General features: G+C 49.7%; 1 protein-coding gene across 2 annotated transcripts in view; it reads right to left on the bottom strand.

Moving 5' to 3' along the window:
* The window catches only part of EFR3B (EFR3 homolog B), an 88,974-nt gene that overhangs the window by 48,684 nt on the left and 28,036 nt on the right, over positions 1-12,254 (bottom strand). For both annotated transcript variants that reach the window (XM_060117666.1, XM_060117665.1), the window contains exons 2-3: positions 1,917-1,993; positions 504-631 (exon numbers count right to left, since the gene is read on the bottom strand). In XM_060117666.1, coding sequence (XP_059973649.1) covers positions 504-631; positions 1,917-1,993 — 205 coding nt within the window. The remainder of the gene's footprint in view (positions 1-503; positions 632-1,916; positions 1,994-12,254) is intronic.

The raw sequence follows: 12,254 nt of genomic DNA, 5'->3' as shown, positions 1-12,254 counted from the left end.
TGGAAAAGCACAGGGAACCCAGTCCTCACTCCCAGTCCCCATTTTCTCAGGCTGTTCAACAATCCAGTCTATTATCATTTCTTAAAAGGACCCTGGGACTTCCCTGGTGGTGAAGTGGTTAAGAATCCACCTGCCAATGCAGGAGACACAGGTTCCATCCCTGGTCCAGGAAGGTCCCACATGCCGCAGAGCACCTAAGCCCGTGCGCCACAACTACTGAGCCTGCGCTCTAGAGCCCGCGAGCCACAACTCCTGAGCCCCTGTGCCACAACTACTGAAGCCCGTGCACCTAGAGCCTGCGTTCCAAAACAAGAGAAGCCATCACAATGCGAAGCTCGCGCACCGCAACGAAAAGTAGCCCCTGCTCGCAGCAACTAGAGAAAGCCCATGCACAGCAACGAAAACCCAATGCAGCCAAAAATAAATAAATAAAAGGACCCTATGTTTTGCCCTGAAAATATATAGTTTCTGCAAATCTCTCTCCACCCTCCCATACTACTTACCCATATCGATGACGACCCACGTCACGGATGAGCCTCTCAGAGAGGTAGGCGCCAATGCGATCGAGCTTTTCTGGAGCTGACAGGGCGTAGAAGGTCAGCTTCTCCATGTTGGTCTTCACCAGGCCATCCTGTAAAGGACAGATCATCCTCACTGTGGCCATGCGATGGCTAGAAGAGTTCAAGTCTAAAGGTAAATGGTCATTCAACTTAATCATCATTTACCAGAGTGCCTATAATGTATGCGACACACACATGTGGGTTTTGGGGATCTAGAGATGATTAAAACATAGACCCTAAAAAAAAACAAAAAAAACTCAGAAAAGCATAGACCCTGCTCTTCAGGAACTCACAACTTCACCCAAAGTGTGCTAGCTATAAGCAAAAATAGTCAGTGATATAAATGTACATATGTGTGTGCATGTGTACACTATATGTATTTACATATGTATATGTGTATGTACATGAAGGTATTTATGTATGTGTGTATATGTGTGGATATGAATGGATGACAAGTCTTCAATGAAAGCAATGCAGAATTAAAACGTATTGGAGGGCTTCCCTGGTGGTGCAGTGGTTGAGAGTCCGCCTGCCGATGCAGGGGACACGGGTTCGTGCCCCGGTCTGGGAAGATCCCACATGCTGCGGAGCAGCTAGGCCCGTGAGCCATGGCTGCTGAGCCTGCGCGTCTGGAGCCTGTGCTCCGCAACGGGAGAGGCCACAACAGGGAGAGACCCGCGTACCGCAAAAAAAAAAAACAAAAAAACGTATTGGATATCCAACATTGAGAAGTGAACAGGAAGAAGGCAGCTCTGCAGCTTTCAGGGAATTGTCCAGAGGATGCTGGAAATGTGACCCTCCACTGCCTATCAAGAAGAGGTCATTGATTTCCAGAGAAGAAGTCAAGTACATCAGACCCTTTCCGAAACCACATAACCCATAATGAAGCCTGACCATAGAGTGGCAGCTTGGAAACCAAGAAGCCAGGTGTCCCCTGTGCCCACTTGACACCTGGCAGATACCAGAGGGAGCGTGGAGAGGACACGAGCTCCAGAGCCAAAACCCAAGAAGGGAAATGCTCACACCTGACAACAGGGAAATAGTACCATTCAGAGTTAGCGGCTCAAGGAACTATCACCCAGAGAGACATGAGTGAAGAAAATGCTCAGCAGTGGCCAGAAGCACCGAGCACACCGAGACCCACTTCCAGAACCCTCTACGGATCCTGCCTGCAGAGGGGTCCAAAGCTCCTCAGCCTTCAGGCTCCCAGCTGCCTCTGGTCACCGACGGGGCCGTGGCCAAGGTTTCAGTGTGTCTGAGTGAGCCCCAGGGCCTGCCCTCCCTCGGAGCAGCCCCCAGGGCCCTGGATGGGGTAAGGTGGTGAGAGGTGTGCTGGCGGCAGGAGACGAGACCCACCTCGGGATCCTCAGGGAAGATGTTGTCCACCAGCCTTTTGTACCTGGGGCGCAGGGCACCGCAGCAGCCACATACACCTGCAACGGCAACGAGAAACACCGGGGAGCTAAGCCTCCTGGTTAGGCTGAGGGGACCAGGTTGGGCGGTTTGTGAGAAACCAGACCCAGGCTGCAAACAGAAGGGTCCCTCCCTTACAGCGCCAGGGCCTCGGCCCTTCCCACTGCTTCCCCAGCCCCAGCCCCACTCCAAGATGTCTGCCTTTTCCGCTGGGTGTCTTTGCTTGGAAATCAGGCATAGGTGCCAGCAGACCAGCACCTGTTCAGGAAGCCAGGCCATAGAACACACACATGTGTGCATGCGTGTGTACACACACACATGCACACACACGCACGCACACACATCCCACCCCCCCACATACCCACTCACACCCACACCCACATACTCCCACACACACTCCCACACTCCCCCCACACTCACTATCACACACTCCCCACACACCCACATACTCACTGTCACACACACTCACACACTCCCCCCCACACCCCCACACTCCCACACACACACTCCCACACACCCACTCTCACACCCACACACACTCCCACACTCCCCCCACACTCACTATCACACACTCCCCACACACCCACATACTCACTGTCACATACACTCACACACTCCCCCCACCCCCCACACAACCACACACTCCCACACTCCTACACACCCACTCACACCCACACACACTCACTGTCACGGACCCACGCACACACACTCCCCCCACACACAACCACACACACTCCCACACACGCCCACTCACCCCCCCCACTCACCCTCTTTCTCTCTCTCTCTCTCTCTCTCTCTCACACACACACACACACACACACACACACACACACACACTCTGTCTCTCTGTCTCTGGGAGAAGACTATAAAACTGTCTCCTGCAGCCCAAGACTCTTCCCCAGTGTCCTGGAAGATGGACACAGCTTGGAAGAGCGGTTGCCGCACCTACCCTGCCCCCTCGCTTGATCCCCGCTTCTTTTCTACTCTGGTCCTCAATCTCCTTCACCATCCTCTCTCCTGGGGCCATTGCCATTATAGAATGTTATGTGAAACTATGATAAATTAACACTGACATTAATTATTAACATTTGAAAATGCATCTTTAATGCAGCATGACTGCGGTGTTTGAAAGCCTTGGTGTTTCAGAGTTGGAGGGCTTCGGGGGGCCACCCAGTCGGTGGTTCTCACCACTAGCCCTCCCCCACCCCAGGAGGTTCTCACCAGTCTGAGGCAAAATGAAAAAAAACTAAGAATAATGTACTACGTTTTCAGAAAGCTGAAGACTGACATGAGCTCCTTCTTTGTATTTTGGTGCTGTGAAACGACAGTGTTAGGAAATCAGTGATAATAAAACAAACCTTGGGAAAATAAAAAGCTGATGAGTCTAGGTCCCACCGTAAAAAAGTTTCAGTTGGAACCACTGATCTCCCTTCCTCCTGACGCAGACGCCTCCCCTGGCACATCCCAGCCACACCCTCCCTGCATTGGGGAGGGGAGAGGATGGCAGGGAAGGGCCTGGGAAAGTCCCCACCCCCAAAAAAATAATTGCCCCTCATTCTACCAATTAAAGCTTAAATCTGTTTGTACAAATGCTTTGCTTGAAATGCAAATGTGCCCTGGAAGGATCAAGCCTATGGGTCATTCAGAAAAGAATGAATTACTTTAGTGGGAATTACTTAAATCACACAAAGAGCCACAAAGAGCTTTACAGCGGCGAGCACGGCCGCTCTCGGGGACCAGGATGGGGAGGGCATGAGGGCGGCACCACCAGGAGGAGAAAGGAACCGCGATCTGGGCTCCAGGGGAGACTCGGTTGTTAGGGGATGGGCGTGTCCTTGGAGAAGCCAAGGGGCACCCTGAGGACAGGATATCAGATTTGCAATATCCAGGGACTACTGGGTCCCTGTGTGCCCTCAGCCTCCCACCCACCCGGGGCACAGGGAGAATTGTGGACCTAATCCTCGGCTGCAAACCGGACTCTGGGTTCGGTCTCTCTGGGCTGGGCTGGCACTGGCGTCTCCCCATCTCCTCCCTGCCTCTGCCTGGGAGAAGGTGTCCGGGCTCCAGCTGGCTGGCATCCAGGGCTATTTCTTGTGACAGGACAGCTCCCTGGGGCCCCTGGCCCCAAGGCCCAGGATTTAAACCTGCCCTCCTGCCCTCTCTCTGCCCACTGCGGCTGTCGGCACGCTCCTTCCCAGGATGCCCAGTGGCACGTGCCCTACACGGTCCCTAAAACAGGAACACCGGCCCTTTGCATTTTAAGGGAGTGAGAACTAGAGACAGTGAGAAATTAGGGCCCCCAAACCCCACTGTCAGTCCCTTCTTCAACCCTTTCTGAAGAGCCCGCGAGCTGGGACCTGCCCTGGACAGAGAACAAGCTCATGGTTGTTAGAAGCCCCAACTTGTCGAGAAAGCACAAGCCCATTTTGGGTACTCAGGGTAGAAACCTCTGGGCAGGGGCTCCCCATCCCAGCACAGAGGCCACGACGCAGGGCCCCCATGGGAACCCATCGCATTCGAGGCCCGGGTGTTCTCCTGCCTGTGGGGAGAGGCGAGAAGGCCAGAGAACAAGAGATGGGAGCAGGTGCCCCTATCAGCAGAGCTGCACTGCTTTCGGGTGCTTCCTGACCTACACCCTGGCGGTTCCTTCTAGTCTGTTCTTTCTTTCCAACCTCCTCAGACCCTTGGAGGGCAGGGGCTGGGGAGGCAGAGTGGGCAGCAGCATGGGTTTCAAACCAAATCCTGGCACTGCTGCTTCCTAGCTGTGTGGTGTTGGGCAGGTAATGACATTCTGTGTGTGTGGTGTCCTGGGCTTAGCACACGGGGCTGCTGTGAGGCCACAGCGAATTTATGCAGCAAAGCACTCAGAGCAGGGCCGGCCTACTAGCACCCAGTGCAGGTCCCCACCAGCAGCTCTCCCCTCTGCATTCCCCAGCCCAGGGCAGCTGAGCCCTTCCCGAACTGCTAGCTGGTCGGTGCTGGTTGGTACATCTTAGTGTGGCTTTCCCACTGACCACTTACTCAGCTACGGTGAGCAAGGTCAAGGGGCAGCTGAAGGTCTAAGAAGGAAGAATCCCAGAACGTTCCCAGAAGATCAAACTTCACTAGCCTGTGGGTCTGAAATGATCATCTGACCTCAACCTCCAGTCACTGCCTGGCCACCTTCTCAAAGCCAGCATCCTTGAACTTTCCTCCTCAGCATCAGCTCCACAAACCTCAATGCAAATGTGACATGTTACCAGCGCACACAACAGACTGGAGTCAAATGCTGTCGACAGATAAAGCAAGAGGCTCCCTGGAGAGAACCCATAGGACTGGACATTGGAGGGTTGCCAGGAGAGTAGGTATAGTGGGTGACTAACAAGCATTCGTCAGAAAAAGGGTCTGTGGACAAATAAATCTATGAAACCTTGCACACCAAATCCTCCATTTCAGATTTGCAGGCAAATAAGCTTATTAAAGCCTCTGAAGAGTCATAAGGTAAAGAAATCTATTTAAATTTGTTCAAATCAACATCTCCCCATTTTTCACTGTTATAAATAGCAGCATGATGAATACTTTTAATATTCTTTTTTCAAGGCATATGTATTGGCTGCTATGTGGGAACAGAAAGGTATATACTACTATAAATGGAGTACATTGGAAACTGCTAATTTTAGAGTTTAAAAAGTCCTGGGTTCAAGTCCTGGTTCTACCATTTGATCTTTGAGACTCAGTTTCCTCATCAATATAATAAGAGGAGATTTTCCCTAAGGTACAATTCTATGATTGAAGTCCCAGACCATTTGCAATAGAATCTGGAAAGGGAGAAATCACCTTGAGCTCTGCTGGTTGGGGGAAGGCTTCCCAGGAGAGGAAGGACAAGAAGACGTGGGGCAGGAATCACAGAGGGGAAAAGGACAGTGGGTACTTTATTCTTTATGTGCCAGACACAGTGCTAAAATACTTTACAAGCATCAACTCATTTAACCCTTACAACAACTCCATGGGGTAGGTATTGTTTTTATCCCCATTTTACAGATGTGGAAGCTGAGGCACCAAAAGGTTAAGTTACCTGCCTAGAGCCACACAGCTAATAAGTGGCAGGATTTGAACCCCCAAATCTACCTCTAGGGGCTACGATGTTCTTAAGTACTATACCAGGGAAGGGATGCATTAGCTAGGGAACTAGGGAAGGCTTACACAGAAAGGGAAAGACCACTAGGGCAGTGCATCTTGAGGGAAACCACAATATGTCAACCCCAAATGTGCCTCTTGGACATAAAAACTGTCTTGAGCTGAAGGCAATTAAGTGGCAGCAAAAGGCAGAAACGGCTCCCCCTTTTCTGCCTAAAGAGGGGAAATAAATGCTCCTTTTACTGGAGACAGACTTTAAGAAGTCACCAGAGGAATCTGCAAACAAACCTTGTTAAGCTAACCCTTATCTTCCTAGTTATTTCCTCACCATTCACTACCCATAGCCCAAACCCCTTTGTCTGGTCAGTTCTTCACAAATGTATTGTTTCTTTGTCTAAAAGGTATAAAATCTTCCTGCTCTGGTTACTTCTTTGGGTCTTCATTCTCTTGTGAAGGCTCCCAGGCACCTGTAAAAATTCAGTCAAATTTATATGCTTTTCTCCTGTTAATCTGTCTTTGTCAGTTTAATTTTCAGACCCAGCCAGGCACCCTCAGAGGGTCAAAGAAAACTTTTTCCTCCTCTGTAATTTCAACCTGTAAAGTGCACACTCATCATTTGGGGATCTTATTAAAATGCAGATTCTGCTTCAGCAGAGCAGGGGTGGGGCCTGAGACTCTGCATTCCCACCAGACTCCAGGTGATGCTGATGGCCGTGGCCCAGCGACCACACTTTGAGTCTGCAAGCCACCAGAGCACAGTGGCTAAGAATTTGGGCTCTGGAGTCAGACAGGCTTAGGTTGACATCCTAGCTCTTCCAATTTCTTATTGTTTGATCTTGAATAAGTTACTTCACCTAAACCCACGTTTCCTCATATGAAAAATGAAGATGATAATGGTTCCTTCTCAGAGGTCTGTGGTGAGGATTAAACGATAACATCTCCCTGGCTCCTTTTTCCTTTCTAACTCCCTTGAAGGAAAGATACAGAGGACCAGGCAGGGGCCAGACTGAGGACAGCCTTGAACAACAGGCTGAAGAGTTTAGGCTTTGCCTACATTAACCGAGAGCTCTGGGAGCCTCCTGAGCAGTGGGTGACATCAAAGATCAGTCCAGTCTTACCCCTAGGTAAGACAGGAATAAAGACACAGACCTACTAGAGAATGGACTGGAGGATATGGGGAGGGGGAAGGGTAAGCTGTGACAAAGCGAGAGAGAGGCATGGACATATATACACTACCAAATGTAAAGTAGTTAGCTAGTGGGAAGCAGCTGCATAGCACAGGGAGATCAGCTCGGTGCTTTGTGACCGCCTGGCGGGGTGGGATAGGGAGGGTGGGAGGGAGGAAGACGCAAGAGTAAAGAGATATGGGAACATATGTATATGTATAACTGATTCACTTTGTTATAAAGCAGAAACTAACACACCATTGTAAAGCAATTATACTCCAATAAAGATGTAAAATAAATAAATAAATAAAGTAATTATTGATATGTAAAAAAAAAAAAAAAAGATCAGTCCAGAGGTGGCATGCAAGATGGGATTGGACAGAGAGATTTAAGGCAGAGATGTGTGAGCGAATCGCCCCAGGTCAGGGGCAAATACCTGCACTGAGTGATGATATCAGGATGGGAGAATAAGCTGTGAGGAGGACCAGGAGGAAGGTACAAAAGATGACTGTGGGCTTCCCGGTCCAGCCACCAGACGCCACAACCCCCTTGACTGAAATGGAGAAGAGAGAGGTAGCTGGGGCTGGGGGGAGTGGGGACGTCCAGGTGGGATCATCCAGGGAGCTGTGAGGAGGGCTCAGACTCATGGGAGAGACCGGGGCTGGAGCTCTGAGGGTCACTGGCCCTCACTGACCACTGGTGTGTGAGAGAGGACCCGACTGCTCAGGGGAAAGGGGCAGAGCCCCGGAGGATGGCTGCCTTGTCCACTCCCTCTGCCACGTTCTTCCTGTTTTCCCCACCCACTACTTTTCTGTAAAGGCTTTCACCTTTCTTTTCCTCATTTCTCTGCCCATTCCCTAAGGCCCTCCAAGCTAAGGCATTTGGGGACTTCATGCTGCTCACACTGATCCTGAAACAGGAGGGAAGGGGGCAGGGCACAACCTTTGAAAGAATGACATAGCCCGAGGACATGACATAAATGGATTAGAACTAAGTGGGTCCAAGGTGGTGGACAAGTCGACTTCCACTAGACCCTGAGCCTCAGCATATGCTCACTGTACCACATCAGCAAGCTAAATGACACACCCACAGGCGCCATGACAGTTCTAAGGCGACAATACGGATCAAAAAGTGGGCAGTGGCCCAATTCCTGGAAATCCCCACCCCCTCCCCAAAATAGTTGGAATACTCCTCCCACTGATTAGCCTATGAAATTACCCACCCCTATAAAAACTGACAACCCCATACCCTGGCGCCTTTCTCGCCTTCTGAGATGGCCCACGCTCTGTCTGTGGAGTGTGCTTCTCTCTAAATAAATCCACTTCTGACCAATCACTTTGTCTCTCACTGAATTCTTTCTGCGATGAGACATCAAGAACCTGAGCTTCATTTAAGTCCTGAAACCAGGTGTGTGATCTCAGTTGGAAGACTGTGGGTTTTGGCTGGGTTCGAGTCCCTGCCACCTGGGTTCAAGTCCCAATCACGGTTTTGGCCAGGTTTGAGTCCCAGCACATGGGTTCAAGTCCCAATCTGAGGTGCACGGTTTCAATCCCAGAAACATGCCCTTATGGGCACACCCCCCACCCCCTGCTGAAATTCAAAGTCCCCTGTCTGATTATCTAATTCACGAGATGCTACTAGCTGATCAATAGTCTTCCAGAGGGTATATGCATTAAGGCTTAAAGGCTTAAAAAAATAATCTCTAATAGTTGAACCTTGGAGACATTTGGGTAGGGAGGGTGTTTTATATGAGGAAACCAGTATACAAGTGTCTACAAACTGTTCTGATATGTAGAGCTCTGGAGTTTGTTTGCTTGTGTTTTAACCCTTTCACACCCAGTTTTAAGGAAAATAAGGTAGGGAAGCAAAGTTAATAGGCTTGTTTGGGGGGTTGGGGAAAGTATAGAAAAAGTTAACAGTTTTTTGTCTGCTTTTAAGCAATCACAGTAACTTTCAAAAGAGAATGGGGTAGACAACTATGAAGCCATATAGCTGACCACGTCCTGATTAAAGGAAAGAAACACAAGAAAGGATCATTGGGGAAAATAACCTAAAGCTATTTACCATCTTATCTGCTCTACTTTAAAAAGGGACCATATGACTAAAGAGATCATATGACTAAAGAGATTTTTTTGGAATCTCAGCCAGAAGTCAGAAAAGCTCCACACTTCCTGCATAGGTAATCAAAGCAGCAAATAAAGGTCTCCTCTCTGATAAGGCAAAGAGCCAGAGGGCTTTGTCAGGAGCCCCCAGCCTCTGGGTGCCAAAGCAGTTCAGGAGGTGACAGAAACCCACAGGCACCCCTAGAAAGCTTCCAACAAGAAAAAGGTGAATTCAAAGTAACAACAACCAGGCCAGGGGGTAAAAAAAAAACAAAGAATAGAAGACATTTAAAAAGAAATTGAAAACAGTTCCTTGTTACGAGAGATTAAGTCATATATTTTCATGTATTTCTTTAGTCTTGCTTCTAATGGTGTTTGTTCTTAATGTTTGTACACAGAAGTATATGGAGTTCAACTCGCCATTTGCCTGTAAGAGAACCTTTTAAATTATGAGTCATTTTATTTCTAAGAGAGAAACACTCTCTACCAGGGCCCTCTCTCACTCTCTGGGGATCATGTCTGGCATATCCAACCACTGATGCCAGAAGTAAATTTAATAAGGATCCTCTTCTGTCACTAGGACTTGTCTTACCTAATATTTTTTTTTTTTTTTTTTTTTTTTCCTTTTTGCGGTATGCGGGCCTCTCACTGCTGTGGCCTCTCCCATTGCGGAGCACAGGCTCCGGACGCGCAGGCCCAGCGGCCATGGCTCACGGGCCCAGCCGCTCCGCGGCATATGGGATCCTCCCAGATCGGGGCACGAACCCGTATCCCCTGCATCGGCAGGCGGACTCTCAACCACTGCGCCACCAGGGAGGCCCTTACCTAATATTTTTATACTTATTTTAAGAAAGAGAGGGAAACGTGATATGGCCAATTTCACTAGTATGTATGCAGCTGCTCTGGTTACTAAAAAATCCTATCAGCGGGATTAACAGAGTGTCCAATGACACTCAGTGGCTTCATTTCAGTGGCTTCCTCCAACTTCAAAACTCTAAGAATGGTTAGACCTGCACCAGTGGTCCATCCTGCCATCTCCCGATAGTTCATCTGTCCCAGCCTCAGGGGCCCCTTGTACCATCCTGCCTTGGGGCCCTTGCACTTAATATCCCCCATCTGGAATGTTCCTCTCTGTATCCTCCAGGCTCCCATGCTCATTTCCCTAAAGCGTCTGCCCAAATGTCACCTAACTGCGGAGAACTTCCCTGACCATCATTCTCCTTTAATTTTCTATCCCTGATCTATTCCTCTTCGTAGCGCTTTTTACCAACTGACATACTTCGTATGTGTCCACACTCTGTCTCCCCCATTCAAAGGTAAGTTTCTGGAGAGCAGGAGCCGTGCCTGTTTGTCCTGGCCTATCCCAGAGCCTGAACAGGGTCTAACCTGTGGCAAGGAGGAGGGAGAAATAGTCATACACATCTGTTGAATGAAGTAAGAGTGTGTGATTGGGAGGAAAGCGATCATGAATTTCAAAGTCAGTAAGAGGATGACAGGCATTTAGCAAAAGGTCTCTGGGTGCTTGCAGGACCTTCTCCTAGGAGGACTCGGGGAACGTTTCTATTGGAGAACTGTTGGCTCCAATTCCTGAAACCTGCCCGGGATTCTGAGGTTGCTGCCATCTGCGGCTAGGAGCCAGCCTCACTGGGGCCAATCCCCCTCAGGGTGTGTGTGGGGGAGAGGGACTTTGGGCAGTGGGTAGCCTGGAATCAGGGTTCCTTCTGCCCTGCCCCTCCCTCCCTCTGGCCCCCTGCCTCCTGGCCCCCAACCCCCTAAGCCCCGTTTGCTGTCTCCTGGCTTGGCCTGTGGCTAGTCCTGCATCTCCGACAAGGGGCCAGAGGTGATCCTCTGTGATTCTGGTGCATGGCCAGGATAAGAAGCACTGGCCCAGCTCTTTGCCTGGCAGCAGGTGATGGCAGATCTGACAACTGCTGGCAGCCTCCGTGGACTCTGGACCGCTCACTCGGCAGCAACTGTGTCTTCACACCTCCTGCACGCTGCAGCCCTGTCTCTCCTTTGCTCTGCTTGCCTGATCCTATTTTCTCGACTGATCTGTCCACTTGATCAGAGCTACCCACTACCTGGGGTGACTGGAGGTCTGAAACAAGCAAAAACTCTCAAACACTAAACACATCATGCTTTTCAACATCTAGGCCACTTCCCCCAAATTCCCTATTTCTAACCCAGCATCACCTGCCAGGCCCCCTGAGATATAATATTAGTTCCTTTAGATTCCTTCCTCTCTTTATCACTGATCCAGCCTCTGTCATGCTGATCTTTAATAACTAAAAAATCCACGGTTTACCACCTCCTCTGTGCAAAGCACTAGGCCAAGCAACTTTATAAACATTTTGTATGTATAATACTCAAAACAAAACACTAAGGTTTGTACTATTATTCTTATTTTATAAAGAAGCAGCATCAGAGAGGTCAGATGCCCTGCCCAAAGTCACACAGCATGTGCCTTTCTGCAGTGAGGCTCCCCTAATTCTCTCATCACTTTCCCCAAAATACAGCCTCAACAATTTCTCAGGTTCATCTTGTGCTCTCCTTTGCCACAGCTACCATACTAGAACCCCTCCCTTACACCTGATATCCAGTCCTTGTAAATGCCACTCGGCAAGCCTCCTTGCTTCAATTCACTCTCTAGGTAGTCTTGAAGCAAATCTTTGCTTGATTTAGTTTGCTTCACAGCTAAGCCATTTGTGTGGCTCGCCATTACACTACACGTCCACCCTTCCACTTGGCATTCAACAAAGGATGCCCTGTAAAAGTGGGGGTCGTTCCGTCTTCATGTCCTTCCTCCTGGCACAGCTCTTGTCCAGCAGCCAGAAGCCACATCAGAGTCCAGCTGTGAGAAGGGCTGGGTGGTCTGAGGAGCAGACTGGGGGAGCCAT

This window comes from Mesoplodon densirostris, chromosome 14, assembly GCF_025265405.1.
Source record: "Mesoplodon densirostris isolate mMesDen1 chromosome 14, mMesDen1 primary haplotype, whole genome shotgun sequence".
In the NCBI taxonomy this organism is placed as follows: domain Eukaryota; kingdom Metazoa; phylum Chordata; class Mammalia; order Artiodactyla; family Ziphiidae; genus Mesoplodon; species Mesoplodon densirostris.
Note: the sequence above shows the minus strand (reverse complement) of the source record. Positions and strands in the feature narration are given on the sequence as shown.